The sequence below is a fragment of the Hyperolius riggenbachi genome, chromosome 5, assembly GCF_040937935.1.
Source record: "Hyperolius riggenbachi isolate aHypRig1 chromosome 5, aHypRig1.pri, whole genome shotgun sequence".
Taxonomy (NCBI): Eukaryota; Metazoa; Chordata; class Amphibia; order Anura; family Hyperoliidae; genus Hyperolius; species Hyperolius riggenbachi.
The window spans coordinates 269,503,449-269,528,801 of record NC_090650.1 but is presented as its reverse complement, the minus strand read 5'-3'; the positions used below and the strand labels follow the sequence as shown (position 1 = coordinate 269,528,801).

Sequence of the window (25,353 nt, the reverse complement as noted above, 5' to 3'; positions counted from 1 at the left end):
CCCCTCTCCCCGCCGACTGTGGCCACGGCTTTCCCCTCCGAGTGGGCCCCAGGGAGGGGGAGGGGGGGCCCCGCTCTGAAAATCTGCAGGGGGGCCCGGTGGGGCCTAGTTACGTCCCTGATTATACTCACAAGGGAGCTGTGGGCAGAGCGATAGAGAAGGGCAGACGTCTCCCCTTCCCTCACCTTGGGGCCCCCCTTCCTGGCTCTCCTCTCCGGATTAATGTTTATTAGTCTCGGCGCAGCAGCTGGGGACTTACAGCTGTTCTTCCAGCCGGCTGAGGGAGCTGTGATCTGTGCGCCGTAAGTCTGGTCTTGAGTAGACCAGACTAGCGGCACACAGGTCAAAACTCCCTCCGGTGGCTGTAACAATGGTAAGTCCCCGGCCGCTGTCAGCCGCTGCACCGAGACTAATAAACATGAATCCGGAGGGGAGAGCCAGGAAGGGGGGCCCCAAGGTGAGGGAAGGGAGGGGGGAGACGTCCACCCTTCTCCGCCGCTGTGCTAATCGCTCCCTTTCACTGGCTGCCTCCCCTCCTGCTGAGGGAGCTCTGGCGGGCCCCCCCTGACCACGGGCCCTCGGTCCGTGCTTGAATGGTCAGTCCGTCCCTGGGCTGTTACTGCTGCTGGCATAGTGGCGGCTGCAAGTGAGTGACTGCTACAGCTACTGGTACAGTGATGGCTGCCCCTTCCCTTATCCTTTATTCACCATGTCACTGACTCTGTTCTGCATTCCCCCTGCTCCTTCTTCTCCATTGGGACTCATATGGCCAAGTTCCAAAGTCCAAAGTAATTGCTATAGGATAGAACTACAAAAATTGGCCACCGGAGAAAAATATGTCTGCAAATACGGACCTGGGTGGCCATTTTTTTGTAGTCCTACAGTAATCCCTATGGGGCTACAGACAAGCAGAGGCAGAGCGGCAACACAAGCTGGCCCTTGCTTGGTCTGCAGGCCGCATGCATTTTATACCTGAGGTGATCTGCGGGGGCCACCTGAAAAGGCTCAGCAGGCCGCATTTGACTTTGAACATGCCTGCGTTAGGCTCATCGGGTCACCCAGTGACACACAAGTATGATATACGCTGTCTGTGTATAATGTGAATTATGCTAGCTGCATAGTGACAATTACACAGTTTGCATATTGCCCGCGTATGTCTACATACACTGACAGCACACAACAATAAAGCATCTTGTTAAGTATCTTGTTCATAATTTAGTAGGTTCATAGAGAATTTTGAGCCTGGACAGCAACTTTGCAGCTTGTATATAGACTAATTCATTAACTCACCAAATTAGACTCTTAATGAGAAATTAAATGTACACATATTTTATTAAAAATTAAGTGTCATATTATATTATATAATATTTCATTTGTGTCAATAGTTATTGTAAAAACTGTTAAGGGTTTTCACTTTTCTCTTTTGTATTTAAAGGACCATACAGTGAAAAAAAAGTAAACCGTTAAAATCTGACAGAACCGAAAAGATTTTGGATTAGTCCATCTCTTCATGAGAGATTCTCTGGAATGTATTTGTTTTCAAAAGCATTTCCTGAACAGCAGTTGCTAAGTCTAACTGCCAAAATAGTGTGCAAGTGAGTAGGGAGGCTGGCTGGTATCTTACCATTTTGGCGGTTACACTGAGCAACTGTCCTTCAGGAAAAGATTTTGAAAACGAAGAAAACCCTGAGTATCCCCCATAAGGGGATGGACTAGTCCAAAATTTGTCGGTTCTGTCAGATTTTAACAGCTTATTTTTTTTCTCTATAGTGGTCCTTTATCTGCTTTTTCCTACAGTTCCCAGGGTGTTATCCAGGTATAGGCCACCCAGACATGTGTCTTGGCCACCACCTAGTGGTCAGGGCATGCATTGCATCTTTTCTTTGTGAAATTCCTGCTTCTTGCATACTGAGCAGGAGTCTAGCAGCCATGGAAGAGGGGGCAGAGAACACAATCTGCTGCCACTTTTATACAACAGGAGCAGGTTGGCAGAAGATAGAAAGGCTGGAGGTCAGGGCAGAGTGTGGAAAGGAGACTGAGTATATCTTGGGCTGGAGGGTGTCATTGAATTTGATTTAATTGTATAAATGGTGATTTGCCTGCTTTAGTGTGTCTGTGTACAGTATTTATGTGCACATGCAATCTGATTCTGTGTGTGTATGTAGATGTGAATGTGTCTTTATTTGCCCGTCTGTGTGTATGTATACCTAGATGTGTACAGTATGTGTACTTGTCTGTATTAACATATTCATACAATAATTGTCACCCGCCGGGGATCTGGAAACGATCCCTCGGGCGACAATTCGGGGCTGTACAGATGCATCGTTATCCTTCAGGCTAGGATGGATGGATGACACACTGGGCATGATTCACAAAGCTGTGCAAACTGTTTAGCACGGGTGTGCTAAACAGTTAACACGTGAAGTGCCGTTCGCGGACTTTTGCGCGCGCAAAGTGCCGCGATTTGCGCGATCGTGGACTTTTGCGAGCGTAATTTAATTGCGCATGCAAAAGTCCGCGATCGCGCAAATCGCGGCACTTTGCGCGCGCAAAAGTCCGCGAACGGCACTTCACGTGCTAAGGGCTTGATTCACAAAGCGGTGCAAACTGTTTAGCACGGGTGTGCTAAACAGTTAGCACGTGAAGTGCCGTTCGCGGACTTTAGCGCACGCAATTTGCCGCGATTAGCGCGAATCTTGCCCAAAGAACGCCTTACTGAATAGGTGCTGGCTTACTGAACAGGAAGAGCCAAGATTTTGAACCATGGTCTCCTGTGTCAGAGGAATGCTGAGCTACAGTACTGGGTTCCGTCTTTGAGCTTTGCAGATGGAAGCCCCTGTGCACAATTCAGGGATTGATAAGCCTGCTGAAGAAAAGTAAACAAACCATTAACCCTTAGGCCAGCTTCAGACTGTATATTGGTGGCAGCAAACAGGACTTCGGCTATTACCGCGTTAGTATACGGTAATCCCCTTCTGATTGGGATCCAAACAGGAAGTGACCCTAGCTTGTAAAATAAGCTTGCTGCAACGCCAACATTTTGGCAAACCCTGCGTCGCCATACACTTACATAACTTATGGTCCAACGCAGATCGCTGCAGGTGCTGTGCAGTTTGTCATCATGTTAGATAGGGCAATTCCGGCACAGCGTACTGCAGCGTGGGGAGTGCGAACTACACTATACAGGAGCGTAACAATACACCCTGCAAGGGATGCAGCCGCAGGGGGGCCCAGAAGCTGTAGAGGGCCCCATGGGGGGGGGGGAGTTTCTTTTTTCTGTCTTGAGACACTGACAACTAAGGGCACGGAGAGCAAAAAAAAACCTTTCTTCTCTCTGCACGATTGTTCTAATGACTGCATCTGCTCAGCCACTGATAAGTAATCATAAAAAGTTTTGTAGACAAAGATTTGTAGACAGTCCCTATTCAGTGTGCATCAGGCTCTTGTGTACAATGCCCAGCCTCTACACCCTTTCCCCAAGTGCTGTGCACTATAGTGATGCTGGAGGAGTCTGCAGAGCCAGCTCTGCTCCATCAGAGATGGACAGAGGTACTATAATAAGCTGAGGCTGGGAGTAAACTCATCTGTCGGTTTTCTGTTCAGTTTACCTGTGCAGAAAGCTGGGGGAGGGGGGGGGGGTCTCATCCAAAGTTTTGCTGGGGGGCCCAGTGACTGCTTGTTACACCCCTGACCCCAGAGACTTTCATTAGGCTGCGGTGGGGTGCAGTAAATTTACCGCACCACCCCAGTGTGAAAGGGTCCTTAAGGTGGCCATACATACGGTGGTCAATCGATCATCCAATTCAATAATTATCACATCAGATGAAAAAAAGCATGCCCGATCGCGGATTTGACTGATTTCGTGCTGAAATAGGTCGGATGTATCGATCGGACACAAAGGGAAATCTCAGGGCGACATGGTCGATCGGTTGCGCCGTGGTAACAGTGTGCCATAATCCTGAAGTCAAATGCGACGGAACCCCCGGCCGATGTCCCACCAGAATGTAAGTGTGCCCCGTTCACGTGCATTTATACTTTACCTGTCTACTTTCGCCCCCTGTGATGCCCACACATCTACCGTTTCCACATTGCCACCTCACGTGGCAACAGCATATAGCACGTGGGTCGCATGTGTGACGTCACATATGATGTCACACAAGCGATCCTCAACCACAGCTGTGGTGATCGAGAGAAGTGGGCAGACATGCCTGCACAGTAGCCTGCGACCACAGCTGTAGTCAGGGATCTGGGGAAAAAAGGGCGCTGGTCCTAAAAGTGTACTCGAGGCGTAATGTCTGGCAGTTCATCTGACGTACTTGGCTGCAGTAGTACCTGAATAACACCAGAAACAAGCATACAGCTAATCTTATCAGAACTGGCGACAAAGCCAGAAACACCTGATCTGCTGCATGCTTGTTCAGGGGTTTAGGTCTAAAGCCTCATCTACACAGGTAGATGAGGCTCCGATCCGGCAGCTCGATTAGCCGCCGGATCGCGTCTTCCGCGTCCCCGCTCGCGCGCCGGATTTGATCCCCCGCTCGTCCCCGCCGGCGCCGCTTATCTTCCGCTCGATTCCCTGCCATTGTCCCCTCGCGGGGAGCGAGCAGGGAATCGGCGGTGGGGAGATCCGTCCTGTCGGATCTTATCAATCGAGCCGCATCAGCGGCTCGATAAGGAACATCACCGCCGCATCGACGCGTGTAGATGCAGCTTTAAAGTATTAGACGCAGAGGATCAGCAGGACAGCCAGGCAACTGGTATTGCTTAAAAGGAAATAAATATGTCAGCCTCTATATACTTTCGCTCCAGTTGTCCTTTAAATAGGGTAACAGAGTACCACCTCATTTGTTTAGTCGACTCACTTGATCATATGTACTTCTGCATGCTAGGTAGATGTCTCTGCCAATCACTTTCTTTCAGCTGTTGCATTGGCATGAACATTACTTAACATATGGGCCTTTATTCACTAAACCGTGATAACTCAAATATCACACCTTATCAAAGATCACACCTTATGAAAAGATATCATACCTTATGAAAAGATATAACACCTTATCAAAGATATCACACGTTATCAAAGTTAACACGCCTTATCAGAGTAGTATAGCGAGCGCTACGAACTTATGCCTGCTAATTGGCAACTCCACTCGTCCTGCCATGAGCCCCTGTGGGTTTGTAGCGCTCACTATGCTACTCTGATCAGGCGTGTTAACTTTGATAACGTGTGATATCTTTTCATAAGGTGTTATATATTTTCATAAGGTGTGATATTTTTGATAAGGTGTGGTATTTGAGTTATCACGGTTTAGTTAATCAAGCCCCTGCTGTCTATCCATCTTAAAGGGAACCCGAGGTGAGAATAATATGGAGGCTGCCATATTTATTTCCTTTTAAGCAATACCAGTTGACTGGCTACCCTGCTGGTCCTCTGCCTCTAATACTTTCAACCATAGACCCTGAACAAGCATGCAGCAGGTCGGGGGGTTCTGACAATATTGTCAGATCTGACAAGATTAGCTGCATGCTTGTTTCTGGTGTAATTCAGTTCACTACTGCAGCCAAATAGATCAGCAGGACTGCCAGGCAACTAGTATTGTTTAAAAGGAAATAAATATGGCAGCCTCTATATCACTCTCACCTCAGGTTCACTTTAATGTGGCGATACGGATACACCATACAATTTTTTACATTTCTTTTCAATTTAAAAATGTAAATCATTTTTTCTGTTTGATTGTAAAATTTGAAAAATCTGTCCAATGTACCACACACGTGAGTTCAATTTTTCCCAACTATGAAAAAATATGATTGCAAACTCTGAAAAAATTGCTTGCGTCTATATTTTAAGAAATTGATAATCTACCCTACACCATTCAATTTTCATAAAAATTGATCAGAAAAAGCTATTACTCACGATTGACTCCCAATCAAAAGAAAACCTTCAAAAAACAGGAAATTCAGGTTTCTCTGGCATTTTTTTTTTAAAAAAGCTTTCAATTTTCCTGTACAACCACCAATAGTTTTTTGCTGCAAGATTTTATTGTATAGTGTGTAGCCACCTTTAGCATCTGCCATCATCTTCTTTTGCCTTCAATTTTTCCATGCATCAAGAATTCCTCCAAAGAATGTGGTCTTCTCAGTATATGACCAAAGCATTCGAGTACACTGCTCAATAAACACTGAGCCATTGTTTTGGCTCTATTGCTATTTTAACATTTAATTGGAAGGCAACATATCATATACTATAGTGTTCTAAAACACTTCTTCTTTTACTTGCATAGTGAGAACTATTTCCCTACATAAAAACTTCCAAAGTTAGATGGTAAAAATGTACTAGACTCACACCAATTGAAATGGTTAACAGTTCCAGCCTCCGATGATCTCAGCTTTGAGACACTGCGCCTCCTGCTGGCAGTATTCTGCCATCTGATATCAGTTTGTCACCTCATGCCTGCTGTAGTGATGACAGTCAGAGGAGGAAGTGTGGCTGTACTTACTGTGAATGTGATGTGATGCTTTGTAGGTAGCAGTGACAGCGGGCTGCTCTCCGCCTCTCCTGCACACATCCTCCACACCCGATAAATAATCCCACTCTCCCTAGAGATGCGACCAGCGGTTTGATATGGAACGCAGTGCACTGCTACGGATTTAGCGCACACTTGTATGGGATTTTGCAGGTAGTGAGGGGGAGCCGGAGGAGGTGACTGAAACAGCTGGTATTTTTTCACCCACCACTGAACACCTGTGATTGAGGGACAGAAGGGGATTGCAGCTATATGGGAGGTTGGCAATGACACTCATGTTGTGGTGGGAGGAGGTTGGGGAGATGGCTGCTGCATGCACCTGTTATTAGGGGTAACATGATTGCTAAACTTATATGGAGAAATTATGATTGCTTAATTACTGATGTTGCAATAAAACTTGCATTTCTGTATATGCATGGGTAGCAATTGCTGTGTGTGTATGTGTATATGTGTATGTATATATATATATATATATATATATATATATATATATATATATATATATATATATATATATATAAATTTATTTTATTTATTTATTTTTTTTATTTTATTTTTTTTGCTGCATTCTTTATTACGGCGTGCAGTATCATAACGCACTGCACGTAGTGCACTTACACTAAAAAACTTGTTAACAGTACATAAGATTAAAGCATCATTTTCATTGCCTGTATGCTTCACTGTAACAGAAACAACGCGTGGGTAACGCGCGGTGCCACTTTCCTGAGTGGTTGCATTCCTGCTGTTACATGGAATGCAATGCCCACAGTGGATGCAGCTTAGAAATGCTGCAGTCTTTACCACAGTTTCTCCCCCTCATATGACAACCACTGCCTATATCCATTTTTCAGGCATGATGCTGAAATGGATCAGAACCTATCAATTTATGTCTGTGTACGAGCTTGGCTGCACTGTGCAACTGTAAGGAGTACATTTGAAATCGGCGCCGGTAGACTTGGGCGCAGGATACAGCGGTATATGGCTGGTCCTGCCTCTGCACAAGTCCGGGCCGATGTAATTACTATTCCCCCTCCAGGCCGCCATGGATAGTGGGGGAATGAAATAATTCGGCTTCCAGCAATTGCTGGAGGCCGAATTATTATGTTTTTAAGCAACCTCGGCTCCATCTTCTGACGGAGCCGACGTTACTCACTGAGCGCTGCAATAGGAATGATTCCTATTGTAGTCTATGGAGGCGCCGGCTGCGCCCAAATCTAGCAGCGCTGAAAAGCACTGCTCCGACTGTAAGACCTGTGCCTGTGCAGTACCACGGAGCCACTGGTGCTTGACGTTTCCTCTGTGCACTAGCGGTTCTGTGCTACAGTGAACTTGCAAGCTGTCAGTGTGCCTGTGCTCGTTCACGAATGGGAGGAAGAAGGGGGTCCTGGCAACCAGCGGTGCACTCAGCAAGGATCAGAGAAGTGTCTGAAGCAGCCTTTCTCAACCTTTTTATCCCTTAGGAACCCTTCATATAATTTTAGGATCTTTAGGAATGTCTACATAAAAGTTAAACACTTGTATTGAGCGGGGATAATGAGGAAAGGAGTGTGTATTTATGTAGCATTTATTGGGTGCAGAATGTGCCACCACAGGCAGTAATGTGAATTCAGGCTATAGCGGTGCTCAGCCAGTAATTTGAGTGCTCTCAAAACATGACCTATGTCCCCCACTGGTTTTCCTAACAATTGTTAGAGAACCGAGGCAGTCCTAAAGCAAAAAAAGAAAAAAAAAAGCGAAGGTACCTAAGATGAGCAAGCCTCTGGGTCCTCCAGAGGATTCCCACACACTTCACACCACCCCCACTACCCTGGTTCTCTAGAAGTTCACATCCGCACTCCTTTTCATGCACGACCGGGGTCGTGCTGTATACATGCGAGCACAGTTGTGCCCGTACAGTAGCATTGAGCCACTCATAGACAAGCGGCTTACTGTGCAGGTGCGACTGTACTCGCACAGGACAGAGGAAAAGGAGAGGAGTGGCCACATAACATAGCCATAATGCTCTTGCTGGATGTGTTTTGGGGATCTGTGTGAGGCAACAGTGAGAACCAGAAGATCGTGGGAAGCCTCTGCAGGATACAGAGGCTTCCCTCTTCTTAAAGGACAGCTGTAGTGAGAGGTTATTTTTTTAAAAGGGAGCTTCCATATACCTCTCACTACAGTTGTCCTTTAAGTAAGTGCTATATCGGTTTGGTTTTTTTTTTTTTTTGGGGGGGGGGGGCTAGGGTACACTTTAAAGGACAACTGAAGCGATGCGATAGGGATATGTGGGCTGCCATATTTATTTCCTTCTAAGCAATACCAGTTGCCTGGTTATTCTGCTGATCCTCTGCCTGTCTAATACTTTTAGCAGTAGAATCTGAACAAGCATATTCATGTCAGGTGTTTCTGACAGATTATTTGCATGCTTGTTTCTGGTATTATTCAGACACTACTGCAGCCAAATAGACCAGCAGGCTGCCAGGCAACTGGTATTGCTTAAAAAGAAATAAATATGGCAGCCTTCATATTTTTATCACTTCAGTTGTCCTTTAAGGTTGATAGATATTGTGTGAGGTTTGAGTTTTGATGTTGGTACTTCCTGCTCATAGTGATCAGCTTATTCAGCACATTTTTCAGGTCTTTTCCTAACTGAGAAGTCAAATGTACAGAAACATGATAAAGAGAGAGCTATAAAGGAATACATTATTAGATGTTGTCTTTAGATCAAGTAAATGATTGTTATCTCATTGATATTGGTTACATGGATACACTGTGCGCTGTACACACTTGATTTTTTTTGGTCTGACTGTTCCTGCTGCCATCTTTGCACTGTTATGGGAATATTGCTTGAGTGGCACCACTAGCCGTTACCTTTTGCCCATGTTTATCCAATAGGCCCCAATTCCACAAGGGTGGACTTTGCAGTGTTTCCCTGCATGCAATTTGGATGGGAAAACAAATATTATATTGCCTTGTGATATATTTATTTATAGTAATGAAGTTCTGGATTGGTTCTCTTAGTTAGCACTAAACACTATAATTATTTGTTTTCAGTGTAAAATATGGCTGAAGATTCCCAAAGAAATTTCCGATCGGTGTACTATGAGAAAGTTGGATTTCGTGGAGTGGAAGAGAAGAAATCACTGGAGATACTGCTGAAAGATGACCGGTTAGGTAAGAGAAGAAATGTAGCAAAATGGCTGAACATAGTTATTGCCTTTTGCATAATCCTGCTCAAAATGGGTTTCCCTCAAGGTCACTTAATGATCTGGCATGCAAGATCTTAAAGTGACTCTGTAACAAAAAGTACAACGTTTTTTCTACCATCCTACAAGTTCCTAAACCTATTCTAATCTGTTATGGCTCACTGCAGCACTTTGTACTATCACGGTCTCTGTAATAAATCAATGTATCTTTCCCCTGTCAGACTTGTCGGCCTGTGTCTGGAAGGCTGCCAACTCTTCTGTGCTGGTCTGTTCCTCTATGCACACTCCAGTGTGTGTTTTATTTACATAAGCTAGCAGCGTCTCTGCTATCTTATCAGTGATAGAAGAGAGCTGGATAAAAATCCTCCTCTGGCTGTGAAAGTAGCTGGCTGACACATACTGAGGAATTACAAACACAGGCACAGGCAGAGCTGTCTGCAGGAAGCCTGTAATGTTCAGTGCATGAGAGAAGAAGGGGGACAGAAGGTAAACACACAAATGATCTTTTGAGATTCAAAAGGAAAGCTGTATACAGCCTGCTTGTGTATGGATGTATTTTCTATGTGTGGACATATTGTACATCAATCTACTTCCTGTTTTGGTGGCCATTTTGTTTGTTTATAAACAAACTTTTTAAAACTGTTTTTGACTACTTTTAATGCGGCGGGGAGCGGCGAAATTGTGACAGAGGGTAATAGGAGATGTCCCCTAACACACTGGTATGTTTACTTTTCTGCGATTTTAACAATACAGATTCTCTTTAAGTGACTATCAGCAGCCCACTGTTCCCTCTTCTTACTCCTCTTACCAGAAGTCACCCCTCCCTCTTCACGTCTCTATAGAAACAGAAGCGTTGGCCATCTGTACACCACCCCTCTTATGAACTGTTACCTGAGGGTGCAATAAGTCCCAAGTATCGTACATGTGTATACACTGTTAGATTTTTGTTGTCCAGTACAGTCATTTTGCAATTGGTTTGTGTGACTGTCCAGTGTGTAAGATTTCCAGTGATCAGCACTCTCAAATAATTTCAAAAGTTACTCTTTTTGTTTTATTCTTCAGAGAAGGTAATCAGTGTACAAAGCGTGACATAGTGTTGTGCGGTCTTTTAACTGCAGCGAAAAAACTCCATCAGAGTATAATCTCCCGATTGCAGTAGTCTGGCAACGGTAGCAGCATACAAACAGCACCAATGTTGGAAGGTAAGTTGTCCCATCATTTTAAATGGCATCACATTAAAGATGGCTGCAGATACTGGCCAAGGACTGTTTAGATCATAGTCATGCCTCTTATCAAGCCAAAAAGTGTGACTGATTGTATGCTGCTGTCTTTGCCGAGAGATTATACTCTGATGGACTTTGTTTGCTGAAGTTAAAAACGACACGACACTACATCACGCTTTTTACACGGATTACCTTCTCTGAAGAATAAAATTAAAAACAACTTTTGAAATTACTTTACTTTAAAAATGTTGGTCATTGGAAATTTTATTATAACTCTATCTATTTGTGCTCTGGTAGACCGAGCACTGCACCAAACCTTTGTGTGGGTGTGTTCATACAAAACCTGCGTGTTCATACAAAGCCTACTGTGGTATACTGTCCAGTGTGTATACAGAAGCCTGTGATGGCCACATTGGTCACTGACAATCAAACATTGGTGTACAGTCTTGCCTATCCACTGTTGTTCCATTGTTTCTTGTCCTCCCTGCTTCCTGTCTATAGGGTTTCTACAGGTTCTGTCACCAGAAGTGGTCTGGAGTGATTATTATTTTTAAGGTTCCATACACATTTGTGATTAAGGTTAACATGTTGCAGATAATTGAAATCTACTCCCTGCAGCCTCTTATTCCTGCCAGGGTGTTGAGTTCAATGTCCCGCTTCTGTGCGCTCCCGTCTCTATCGCTGCTCCACCACGATCAGCTAACTCCGCTAGTATGGAAAATGTTAAACTGTCATAGCTACTGTTGACAACTGCAATGGGGGGGACACTATGTATCTAAAACAGGAAGAAGAGTGGGCGAAAGAAAGAATGGAAAGAAAAAACATAAGCTATGGCTGTATTAGTTATAGTTGATGTCTGAGTGGGTAAGATACATAGGCTATGGCTCTATTAGTTGATGGGTGGTTAAGATACATACGCTATGGCTGTAATACTATTAGTTATTCGGTGGGTAAGATAGATAAGCTGTGGCTGTATTAGTTATAGTTAGTGGGTGGGTAAGACACATAAGCTGTGGCTGTATTAGTTATAGTTAGTGGGTGGGTAAGACACATAAGCTGTGGCTGTATTAGTTATAGTTATAGGGTGGGTAAGATACATAAGCTGTGGCTGTATTAGTTATAGTTAGTGGGTGGGTAAGACACATAAGCTGTGGCTGTATTAGTTATAGTTAGTGGGTGGGTAAGACACATAAGCTGTGGCTGTATTAGTTATAGTTATTAGGTGGGTAAGATACATAAGCTGTGGCTGTATTAGTTATAGTTAGTGGGTGGGTAAGACACATAAGCTGTGGCTGTATTAGTTATAGTTAGTGGGTGGGTAAGACGCATAAGCTGTGGCTGTATTAGTTATAGTTAGTGGGTGGGTAAGACACATAAGCTGTGGCTGTATTAGTTATAGTTAGTGGGTGGGTAAGACACATAAGCTGTGGCTGTATTAGTTATAGTTAGTGGGTGGGTAAGACACATAAGCTGTGGCTGTATTAGTTATAGTTATTAGGTGGGTAAGATACATAAGCTGTGGCTGTATTAGTTATAGTTAGTGGGTGGGTAAGACACATAAGCTGTGGCTGTATTAGTTATAGTTAGTGGGTGGGTAAGACGCATAAGCTGTGGCTGTATTAGTTATAGTTAGTGGGTGGGTGTTTTGCCTCATGGGAAGGGTTTTTAAACCCTCTAACTTCGCTCACCACCGTAGTGGGTAAAATTAATTGAAGCAAAACATGAGAAAAGGTTCAATAGTAATATTTATTGCGCTACAATCCTGTTATAATAATTATGGAGAATCAATTTTAAGATCTGCCTGCTGACATTTAAGGCTCTACACCACATGGGACCCAAATACATAGCGGATCTATTGGAACTTTATGCCCCTCCACGCACCCTCCGCTCTGCCAACAAGATGAAGCTGATTATTCCCAGGATACACTTAAGATTTGGTGCTCGGGCCTTTTCCTATGCAGCCCCTACTCTATGGAACTTACTTCCACAATCAGTACGAGAGGCTCCTTCTCTGGACAACTTTAAAGAAAGGCTAAAAACTCACCTCTTTTCCCTAGCCTTTGAGACTGCATAATGCAGGGTCACAGCGCTTTGAGTCCCCAGGGAGAAAAGTGCTATATAAATATTATTGTTATTGTTATTGTTGTTATCTAGGCTTGCAGAATAATAGTTACATTGTGTTTGAGTAATTAGTGAGCACCAATATTCTTACCAAGCATTGTAGCATCACCCAGAGAAGATCAGGGGACCCCAGTGACCTCGGAGGGGAAATACCTGGCGACACAAACAGACGGCATGTCTGCTTGTCCTTCGAGAGTCCCAACTCAAAAGTATTTACCCTCCTTTATATAGACAGAATTCAATAACTGCGCAGGCGTAGAACATGTTTCATCAATGTGCCTGTGCAGATAAGGGTGCTTGATCACCATGTGCTTGTATCAGTGCGCCTGTGCAGACAAGACACGTGACTGCATGATCACAACGTGCTTTAGAAGCGTCACAGAACACGTCTGACTATTGTTGCTTATGTGAGAACTCCGCACAACATCTCATATTTTGACTAGTGTTGTAGATAGCAACATTCTCATGGTCAGTTGGCTTGAGAATGAAAAAACATGTTTACTAAAATAACCACTAGTGTTGAGACTAGCAGCATGTCATGGTCAGTTTTCGATGGGAATGAACAAGTGTGTTATTTTAAATTATAACTGCCAGTGTTGTAATGAACTATCATAGAACATCCAGTACTAAAAGAAGCTAACATATATACCGTGAACAGTAATCTCTTATCAATCAGACATTCATGTCTCTTTTGTATCTCAGTGGGTAAGATACATAAACTATGGCTGTATTAGTTAGTGGGTGGCTAAGATACATAAGCTGTGGCGGTATTAGTTATAGTTAATGGGTAAGACACTTGAGCTGTGGCTGTATAAGATACATAAGCTGTGCCTGTATTAGTTAGTGGGTGGGTAAGATACATAAGTTGTGGCTGCATTAGTTATAGTTTGTGGGTGGGTAAGATATATACGCTATGGCTGTATTAGTGGGTGGGTGGGTAAGATACATAAGCTGTGGCGGTATTAGTTATAGTTAATGGTTGGGTCAGATACATATGCTATGGCTGTATTAGTTAGTGGGTGGGTAAGATGCATAAGCTGTGGCGGTATTAGTTATAGTTAATGGGTAAGACACTTGAGCTGTGGCTGTATAAGATACATAAGCTTTGCCTGTATCAGTGGGTGGGTAAGATACATAAGCTGTGGCTGTATTAGTTAGTGGGTGGGTAAGATGCATATGCTGTGGGGGTGTTAGTTATAGTTAATGGTTGGGTCAGATACATAAGCTGTTGCGGTATTAGTTATAGTTAATGGTTGGGTCAGATACATAAGCTGTTGCGGTATTAGTTATAGTTAATGGTTGGGTCAGATACATATGCTATGGCTTTATTAGTTAGTGGGTGGGTAAGATACATAAGCTGTAGCAGTATTAGTTATGGTTATTCATTGGGTATGATACATATGCTATGGCTGTATTAGTTATAGTTTATGGGTGGGTAAGATACATATGCTATAGCTGTATTCAGGGCCGGATTTGTGGGCAGGCCCAGTAGGCCTGGGACTAGGGCGGAGCTAAGGAAGGGGCGGGTTAAACTGGCAGCAGTGTTCCAATGGCCGCCCATGCCATTCCCCACAATGATGCAGCTTCACGTTATTTGTCTGCAGCCGCCCACCACTACTCTGAAATCACTCAGTTGCATATCTCTGTGTGTGCAGGGGCAGCTACAGACATGGACAGAGCGGGTGCTTTGCTATTATGATGAGCAATGGCCGAATCAATGCAGCCCTTCCTGCTGTCATTCAAAGCTTCCCTCCGCCTCCCTTTCAGTCTATGGTGGAGGAGGAGGCAGTGCAGCACAGCACTTTGTATCTCCGCCCTCATCTTTGCTTCTGCCAATCGGAAATTCAGAGGGGCGGGGATACAGGAGACGATGGAGGAAAAGACATCAGCAGACTGTTCGGTACGGTGTTACTGTTATTCCCTCTGCCAAGCTATTGATGTAATCTGCACGTGGCTGTAACATAGAGCTGCACTCCCTGCTTCTCCCCTGTTCTGTGTCTTGCTGTATTCTCCTGGCATCTGCTGTATACTTCTAACGTCTGCTCTTCCCCAGTACTCTCTCCTCACTAATAGTGCTGGGGAGGTTTTGCCCTGCCACTGGGGAGTAATGAATGGAATCCCAGGACAGAGGTGCAGACCTCCACAAATAAAAAGTTCGTCTGAGCAGGAGAGGAGACTGACAGGGCAGCACATTGCTGTTAAGAAGTTATGTGTGTGCCATTCACATAACATGCACCTAATGCAAATGCTTTTGCTGTACAGTGCTGCAACAATACAAACTAGTGTGTGACACCCAATCCAATCCAATCCAAAAAAGCTTTATTGGCAATGGCATACCATAACACCCTCTCCCTACATTCAGAGTAGCACAGCAAAGCATGGTTATTCTACCTATTCCAGTGGCAGGTCTGATCTAAACTCTCCTCTGTTCTTTATTGCAGCTAACTACTGTATCAGAGTTCACATAACTAAAAATGTATACATAAAAATGTATACATACCTGAGGTTTTGTCCAGCCACATCCACTCTGATCGCTCCCACGCCGCTGTCCTCAGCCTTCTCCAGCGCCGGTACCGGCTCCCTGCACTTCTGTCAGTCGGTCCCACTCTACGCAGGAGAAGTGCGCTCTTTGTGTATGTCTCCAGCAGCTACTGTAGAGATACGTAGAGGGTGCACTTCTTCTACGTAGACTGGAGCCTACTGACAGAAGTGACGGGACCCGGTACCGGCGCTGCAGACATCGGAGGACAGCGGCGTGGATGCGGCTGGACGAAGCCCCAGGTATGTATAAATCTTTTTAGTTATGCAAGTTCTGTTTTTTTTTTTTTTTTTTTTTTTTTATTTTGAGGCTTGGTTCACACTTGCGATAAAAAACTGACCCGCGTAAAAAAGTATTTATTAAAACTAATACGTTTTTTTAAAGGTATCAGTTTTTTATCCTTGCCATTAGCGTCCGGTCACTGTGACGTCCATCGGCAAAAATCGCTGCAGACCCAAGTTTTCAATCTTGGCGGAACGGATCCATTCTAATGGAGCAATGGGAACGGAATCCATAGGGTAACATTGGATCCATTACCATCCCTTAGGATCTGTTCTGCCACCATCTGCTAACAGTCTGTTTTTAGTGTCAATGTAAACCTGGACTTATGCTGCTTACTTCTGCACGGCTCTCAGGTTTTCTTCTGTGACATGTCAGGTGCTGTATAGAAGTATGCTACAGCATAGCTCCTGCTGCTGTGAAGAGCAGAGGAGAGGTGTGTGAACCTGTCCAACCACAGTATTTAAAGAGTATCTGTAGTGAAAATTGCACCTGGGAGATACTTACCTCAGGAGGGGTAAACCTCTGGATCCTAATGAGGCTCCCCTTGTCCTCCTTAGCAACCCCGATCCAGCGCTGGCCCCCTGAAAGTCTGCGCAAGTGCACTATGGCTTCCACCGCTGGGTTGTCCTGAACAATGCGCTACGTGCAGGTGCAGCAGCTTCTTTCCAGTTGGGCTCCGGTGGAAATAGCTGAGCCCGATCGGGTCCACTCTACTACGCAGGCGGCTTGCGCCTGTGCAGTAGAGCGGACCCTATATTTCCGCCGTGCAAGAAGCTGATACTGCGCCTGCACGAGGCTCGCAGTGTAAATATTATGGTGTTCATTTTGCCAGGGGAACCAGTACTGGGTCCATGCTGCAGAGGAGGACAGGACAAGCTTCATTAGGATCTAGAGGCTTCCCCTCCTTAGGCAAGTACCCCCGGGACAATTGTTACCCTACAGGTTCACTTTAAAATAACATGCTCTGCTTTGCTACTCTGAACTACAGCAGTTTTATTTGAGCTGCAGCTACAGGGCAGCACTGGAGGGGGGCCTTGGGATGTGGGAGAGAATTGCACTATTACTCAGACAAGGCAGGTTACTTGCAAGAGTAATTTGGGGCTCCGGTGATAGCAGACCCCGAATTTCATCTCCCTCTGAGGGTGAATAGTTAATGCTCGGGGAGTTTAGCGGCAGCATGGAGAGCTGTCATTCAGCTCGCCCTGCGCCGAACTCACCTGCGGCCATACAATACGTACACTCCCTCAGAGAGCCTATGTCCCATGACCTGCCCTACATGTTTTAGAAAGTTGGGCGGAGCAGAAGGAAAGAGGACAATGGGGGGGGGGGCAGTTGATGACAATGGGCCTTGGGCAGTAAAAAGTACAAATCCGGCCCTGGCTGTATTAGTTAGTGGGTGGGTAAGATACATAAGCTGTGGCGGTATTAGTTATAGTTAATGGTTGGGTCAGATACATAAGCTTTTTAGCATTATTGGAAAGTCTATGTACAGGTCTGATACTCTGCCTGTGGATCCAGGTCTGCTCAGACAGTCCTGCTACATGCTCATCATTTGGCAACCAGTATAAGAATGTGTCATAACTTTACCTTTCTGTCTGCAGATATTGAGAAGCTGTGCACCTTCAGCCAGAGATTTCCCCTTCCATCCATGTACCGAATACTTGTTTGGAAAGTTCTTTTAGGTAAGCACAATGGCTTTTTTAGGTAAAATGTGGTGACCTTGATTGATTTGTGGTTGAGGAAAGCATTTCAGAAGTATTTTTGCCTCAAATATTTTGGTGAAGGTTTTTTTTTTTTTTTCTTTGTTTGGTTTTTTTCCACTAGGTGACGAGCAAACTTCTAATATTAAAATTCCTTCAGCTTTTAACCTGATACAAGCCCCGCTATCACCCCAGTGCTATTAGGCAGACCGGGTATGCAGGCTCACGGCCTCAAGGTAATGGGCAGATAATGTGTACCCCCTGGTGCCTGATCAGCTTCTTGGCATGTCTGCTGTTGAGGCATGAGATGGTTTGTGTTGCACTTGCCTGCTCTCCCATCAGGGACAAACTGGTTGTTGACAGTACCCTTTAGGTGAACCAGTAGAGAGGCGCTTTCACTTATTTGCCACTTAGTTTTGCTTAAGGGCTCATTTCCACAGGCAGTTGAACTGTGTGCTCAGCAAGCAGTTACCAGGCAGCATTAAGCAGTCATCAGACAGCAGCAAGCAGTTTGCAGTCAGCAGTGACGTTTTGTTGCCATGGAGATACGACGCGGGACATTGGTGAGCGAGGTGAGTTTCAAATTCCCTGGTGCCCGCTTGCAACTCTGCAGGGAGGGAGGGGGGTAGGAATCTAAGGAATGTGGTCCGCACAATGCGGCCCAGGCCGGGTAAACTTTTCCCAGGCCTGCCTTAAGGTGGCCACACACCATACAATTTTTTAAATATCTGTTCTATTTAAGAATTGCAATCAATTTTTCTGACTGATTGTAACAAATTAAAAAATATGACCAATGTACCACACACCTATGTTCAATTTTTCCCCAATTATGATAAAAATGATTGGAAACTCTGAGAAAATTGCTAGGATGCATATATTAATAAACTTACAATCCAACACACACCATACAATCTTTAGAGCAATTGAACAGAAATATCTGGCATTCCGGATCGATTTAAATCGAAAAAAACGGGAATTCCGATCGGATTTTTAAGTCGAATGAAAAAAAAGCTTTCGATTTTTTTTTTTTTTTTTCAAGAGATACGATCATTTTCATCGAATTGCTGTAAAATCGGATCATTTTATTGTATCGTGTGTGGCCACCTTTAGGCTAAAGGGTTGGTTGAGTTTGCTGCTCTGCAGCAGTTTAAGGGCCCTTCTGCACAAGCAGTTGATAGGCAGGGAAAAGACTGTAGGAACTCTCACAACTGTTTTTTGCTGCTTGTCAACTGCTTTCTGCTGCCTGGCAACTGCTTGGAATCTGGGGAAAGGGCTTCATTTTGAAATTGTTGACTTCTTCCAGTGCAACACCTGACCTGATGTATTCATCAATCCCAGTGCTTTCCATAACCCTAGTGTTGCACAACATGTAGGATAGTATCTTAATATCTATCTGAATGCTATCTGCCCCATTGCTGTGTGGGTAACAGCCTGCATTCCTTGTGTGTATGTTTGCATTATTGTGCATGTGTGTGACGGTTCTATAAAATGATAGAATTCACACCTTAGAGAACAGCTTCAGTATAATTTAACACAAAATTCTGAGCTGAACTGATATAAAATGTATGACAGGTTTTCACACAATATCTGTTCTTTATACATACATATTTGCATAAGAGTGATTAATCATTATGAAATTCATAAAGTGGAGGGGGAGATTTAGAGATGAGCGTAATGACGTAATTACGATTTTTGCGAAATTTCGCGTAATTAATGTAATTACGATTATGGCCGTAAGTACATAATCGTAATGAAGAAGGATTTCGCAAAATTTCGCGTAAGCGTAATTTTCGCATAATTTTCGCATTACAATGGGTATTTGTTCATGCCGTAATTTCGCATTAAACGCTACCGTAATTTCGCGTTAAACCGTAACGCTCCGTATAATGTAAAAAAGCCGCCGACTTTAAGGGTTAATAGCAAAGCCCCCTTAAATGCCAAGAGCCTCAAATTTGGAGAATATATTAAGGAGATCAGGAGGAATAAGAGGAATTTTTTTTTTTTCAAAAAGACCTTATAGTTTTTGAGAAAATCGATGTTAAAGTTTCAAAGTAAAAATGTATACATTTAAAAACTCGCCGACTTTAACGGGTAATAGCAAAGCCTGCTTAAAGTTTAGGAACACCAAATTCCCAGGGTATATTAAGGGGATCAGTGGGAATAAGAGGAAATTTTTTTTTTCAAAAAGACCTTATAGTTTTTGAGAAAATCGATTTTTAAGTTTAAAGGGCAAAAATGTCTTTTAAATGCGGAAAATGTCAGTTTTTTTTGCACAGGTAACAATAGTGTATTATTTTCATAGATTCCCCCAAGTGGGAAGAGTTTTACTTACTTCGTTCTGAGTGTGGGAGATATAAAAAAAAAACGACGTGGGGTCCCCCCTCCCAGACCTCTTTAACCCCTTGTCCCCCATGCAGGCTGGGATAGCCAGAATGCGAAGCACCGGCCGCGTGGGGCTCCGCACCCTGACTATACCAGCCCGCATGGTCCATGGATTGGGGGGTCTCGGAAGGGGAGGGGCAGCCAAGCTTTCCCCTCCCCCTCCGAGCCCTTGTCCAATCCAAGGACAAGGGGCTCTTCTCCACCTCCGATGGGCGGTGGAGGTGGAGGCCGCGATTTCCTGGGGGGGGGGTTCATGGTGGAATCTGGGAGTCCCCTTTAAAAAGGGGTCCCCCAGATGCCCCCCCCCCCCCCAGGAGAAATGAGTATAGAGGTACTTGTACCCCTTACCCATTTCCTTTAAGAGTTAAAAGTAAATAAACACACAAACACTTAGAAAAAGTATTTTAATTGAACAAAAAACATAACCACGAAAAAAGTCCTTTAATATTCTTAATTAACCATTAATACTTACCTGTCCCTTTAAATAAATGATCCCTCGAAATAGCTTCGGAAATGTTCTATCAGTTACAATGTAACAAAGTTATTACAATGTAACAACTTTGTTACATTGTAACTACGCCGCACCCGACGTCACTCGCCGCTCAGCCGCCGCATACGCGTCTGCGCTGCACGGACCCGACAGAGCTCTGAGCTATATAGCTCAGAGCTCTGAGAAGCATCTTTGAATTTGGGCTCCAAGGAGCCCCATTGGTCCTTAGCAGACCAATGGGGTTCCTTCAAATCAGAAGGAACCCCGTTGGTCTGCTAAGGACCAATGGGGCTCCTTGGAGCCCAAATTCAAAGATGCTTAGAGAGCTCTGAGCTATATAGCTCAGAGCTCTGTCGGGTCTGTGCAGCGCAGACGCGTATGCGGCGGCTGAGCGGCGAGTGACGTCGGGTGCAGCGTAGTTACAATGTAACAAAGTTGTTACATTGTAATAACTTTGTTACATTGTAACTGATAGAACATTTCCGAGGCTATTTCGAGGGATCATTTATTTAAAGGGACAGGTAAGTATTAATGGTTAATTAAGAATATTAAAGGACTTTTTTCGTGGTTATGTTTTTTGTTCAATTAAAATACTTTTTCTAAGTGTTTGTGTGTTTATTTACTTTTAACTCTTAAAGGAAATGGGTAAGGGGTACAAGTACCTCTATACTCATTTCTCCTGGGAGGGGGGGTGGGCATCTGGGGGACCCCCTTTTAAAGGGGACTCCCAGATTCCACCATGAACCCCCCCCCCCCCCCCCCCCAGGAAATCGCGGCCTCCACCTCCACCGCCCATCGGAGGTGGAGAAGAGCCCCTTGTCCTTGGATTGGACAAGGGCTCGGAGGGGGAGGGGAAAGCTTGGCTGCCCCTCCCCTTCCGAGACCCCCCAATCCATGGACCATGCGGGCTGGTATAGTCAGGGTGCGGAGCCCCATGCGGCCGGTGCTCCGCATTCTGGCTATCCCAGCCTGCATGGGGACAAGGGGTTAAAGAGGTCTGGGAGGGGGGACCCCACGTCGTTTTTTTTTATATTTCCCACACTCAGAATGAAGTAAGTAAAACGCTTCCCACTTGGGGGAATCTATGAAAATAATACACTATTGTTACCTGTGCAAAAAAAAACGGACATTTTCCGCATTTAAAAGACATTTTTGCCCTTGAAACTTAAAAATCGATTTTCTCAAAAACTATAAGGTCTTTTTGAAAAAAAAATTTGTCCTCTTATTCCCACTGATCCCCTTAATATACCCTGGGAATTTGGTGTTCCTAAACTTTAAGCAGGCTTTGCTATTACCCGTTAAAGTTGGCGGGTTTTTAAATGTATACATTTTTACTTTGAAACTTTAACATCGATTTTCTCAAAAACTATAAGGTCTTTTTGAAAAAAATTTTTTTCCTCTTATTCCTCCTGATCTCCTTAATATATTCTCCAAATTTGAGGCTCTTGGCATTTAAGGGGGCTTTGCTATTAACCCTTAAAGTCGGCGGCTTTTTTACATTATACGGAGCGTTACGGTTTAACGCGAAATTACGGTAGCGTTTAATGCGAAATTACGGCATGAACGAAACGCGAGATTACGCGTTGAAAATTACGCTTACGGTATTTTCAATTACGATTTTAATGGCAATTACGCTACCGTAATTTCGCATCGTAATCGCAAATTTCGCATGCGTAATTATAGTAATGCGAAATTACGAAAATTTCGGCTCAACTCTAGGGAGATTTCCTTCTTCTGTCATTGCTTGATTGATTTTTGCTGCAATATCCTAAAATGACTATTGCCCATGGCCTTCAATCGGTTTCTTCTATTTTGGAAACTTTGCTAAAAAAATGTCAGCTGAATTTTGTAGCATTCTTCTTCCTTCCAGCACTTTGAGCTGTAGCAAAATTACCAGCTGGCTACAGTACAAATCTATGCAGCTGGTGTGACATAGTTGTAAGTAGCATATTAGCTATTACATTACCCATTCCCATCAACTAGAGCTGGAGATTTGTAGCTGCTACAAGTCTGTGTGCCTAGCCTTTTAACGCAGGAAGATAATGGCAAATATGTCTACTCCATTACTTCTTTATTTGATGAGTAGACACCAAAACATAATCTGTTTGTCCTGCTTTGTGAACAGCTTGTGCACATAACATATTTGGGATACTAACATCTGCTTTATTTGTTTAAGAATAGACTGAGCAGTGAGCCGCTTCTTAAGCTTGATCTATGTGCGGACTCTTCTGCCTGGAGTTTTTTCCTTCTTGCTTCTTGAAGTAATATCTGCCTGAGTTGATTAATGCTATATATCAATTCTCCTTGTGTGCCCACATGCAGCTAGCAGGTACAGGATCCTCCATTGTCCTGTGCAGTAATTGTGCATATCAACTACTCCTTTTGTCTTCTGATCTCCATACTAGCCTTTACATAAACCACTGATTTGTAACAAAGGCCTTTAAGGTACATTACTGTCTTAGGTCTTTTATAGTATTACTGTTCTTGTTGTATTAGTCAGTGTTTTGACAGGACATAATTGTGTATTTAACTGCAAAGAGCCTGTAAATGGGAGGACTCCCTTGAGGTTGAGCCTCAGTCGATTGTTTGGATGAAGACATTTTGCCACTAGGGTCTGGTGGTACCCTTACTGGACCGATGGCTTCCTACAGCATTTTTAAAGTGGTTTAGTGACCTGCAGACACAAATGTAAGATTGGTTGGTGATTAGCTTCCATGCAGTAGGAGACCGCATGTTTTTTCTTCTGTATTTCATGATTTTTTTTTTTTACTTTCCAACCAAGCATAAAACAGTATATATCAATCTAAATGTATTACTATGCTGTTTGACTGCTGGTGTTGGCGTTTAGCTGCTGTCACATGACTACAATTACACTAATATTTGAGCGGACCTTTCTCTGGTCTGGAATGTCTCAGGCAAGGGTTGCAAACTTTATGCACCTAATACGGTAGTGGACAATATTTTACTAAATCCAGGCCAGGTTTCTTTTATCAGTCCGGTTCCCTACAGTAGTCTGGTGTTCTCCAGCCTTAAAGGACATCTGAAGCGAGAAGAATATGGAGGCTGCCACGTTTATTTCCTTTTAAACAATATCAGTTGCCCAGCATCCTGCTGATCTTTTGCCTGCAGTAGTGTCTAATTCACGCACCTGACGCAAACCTTGTGCACTTCTGGGGATTGCAGGGTAATGAACTGCAGCTGGTGTGTTACTTCTGCAGTGCCCAGATCACTCTCATCAGGTCGTACCACAGGCAGTGTGGTATCACTCATTAACTTTAATGGCCACTGTGAGAGCTGAGGCAACGCAACGTGTAAAAGGGGCCTCAAAGCGGACCTGATCTCAGGACTTCCTCTCTGCTCTAAAAGATAAGCAAAAGGATAATAACCTTTAAAGAAAAACATTTATTAGTTACAGTTGATTCAAATCCTGCAATAAATCTACAGTGTGTCTATTTCCTGCTTTCATGGAAGCAGACAAATAGATGACATCCTGTGTTTACTTATTAGCTGTGTCTGCTGAGGACTGCCAAATTTCTGTGCAGACACAGCTGAGAGATTACGTTACACTTGTGATTGCTTGAAGATTGGTGAGGGAACTGGGCTCTTCTCTCTAAATGCATACAGGGGTAATTTCTCTCTGTTTTCCTTGTGTCCTGTGCAAGAGATGAGGCCCACTTTAGAGATAAAGTGCATTGTCAGTTGAAAAATAGATGTAGAATCTCGCTTATAGTCTCTACTGCAGGACAGAGAAAAGATGTGGAAATAGTAAAGTGTGTTTCAGTAAAGCAGAGTATGGAAAGTCATTTGCAAATACTGCTTTACTTCCCTTATCTTTAGTAAAAATAAATGTTAGTGTCATTCCCCAATTATGGAAAAGTCATTCCTCTGTAGTATTTACATACAATGAACAAATGTGAAATTGTATTACTTGCATTGATTTTCTTTTGTATTGATTTCTTTCAGGAATTCTGCCTCCCCACCAGGAAAGCCATGCCATTGTGATGGTGCACAGGAGGGAACAGTATTATGATGTTCACCATGCCCTGCAAGTTATACGGATGATCAATGAAGCTACTCCCAAACCGGAGGTGTTCCTCCATATGTATCAGCTGGAGACGGGCACACTGCCCAGGAGTCCCACATATTCTCTGGTATGGCGGGAATGTCCATAGGGAGCATGTTTTAGGGGTTTTAACACCATTGCAGTGGGAGGCCACATGAAACGCGTCTCAGCCAGTTTTAGGGAACAATCAGTATTCTGACACACCATGTATAAGGCACAAGTAGGCCAAAATGAAACCACTGTGGAGGACAGAAAAACTGGGAATCTGGCCATGGGGTTTGGATGCACGAAACTCTTAGGCCCCGTTCACACTTGCGTTTTGGCAAGTAAACGGACCGGATCCTGACCTGATCCTGATCAGAACCGTACTGTTCCGATCCGGATCCGGTCCGTTTGTATCAGGCATGCATTAGGCTGCCATCCGGATCCGTGGGCAAAAAATAGCGAAATTTAAAAAAAAAAATGTTGGGGTCAGCAGAAGGTGCACCTGGTGCACCTGTAGAATCAGGTTCCTCCGCTGTAGGCCTCACCTCCACCTCCGACATTCTGCCAAACAGCTCCAGCACGTCTGTCACTGCTGCTCCACTCCAGACATGCTTGGCCCATGTGTCCCCATCCGAAATGGCCGCTTGGATACGCATAGGAAGTGGGGTAGAACGTCAGGTTTTTGTAGGCAGTGTGTTCTGTGCCTTCTGTTCCCCATTGGTTTCTGTGTTCCTGATGGTGCTGTCAGGCTCTGGTCCGGGTGCGTGGGCCGGAGAGCCGGACCCAAAAAAATAGCGCATGTTGGAAAAGAGTCCGGATCCGATCCGGCTCCGTACTGTACGGAACGGACACGTGTGAA

General features: G+C 44.2%; 1 protein-coding gene across 6 annotated transcripts in view; it reads left to right on the top strand.

Moving 5' to 3' along the window:
- Positions 1 to 6,463: 6,463 nt before the first annotated feature.
- The window catches only part of TBC1D7 (TBC1 domain family member 7), a 39,900-nt gene continuing 21,010 nt past the window's right edge, over positions 6,464 to 25,353 (top strand). For 2 of the 6 annotated variants that reach the window (XM_068234634.1, XM_068234640.1), the window contains exons 1-4: positions 9,592 to 9,677; positions 14,709 to 14,953; positions 17,476 to 17,556; positions 24,410 to 24,597. In XM_068234634.1, coding sequence (XP_068090735.1) covers positions 14,749 to 14,953; positions 17,476 to 17,556; positions 24,410 to 24,597 — 474 coding nt within the window. In that variant the 5' untranslated portion in view covers positions 9,592 to 9,677; positions 14,709 to 14,748. Of the gene's footprint in view, positions 6,781 to 9,557; positions 9,678 to 14,708; positions 14,954 to 17,475; positions 17,557 to 24,409; positions 24,598 to 25,353 lie in introns of those variants that run through there. The other 4 variants (XM_068234635.1, XM_068234637.1, XM_068234636.1 and 1 more) reach the window with 4 other exon arrangements.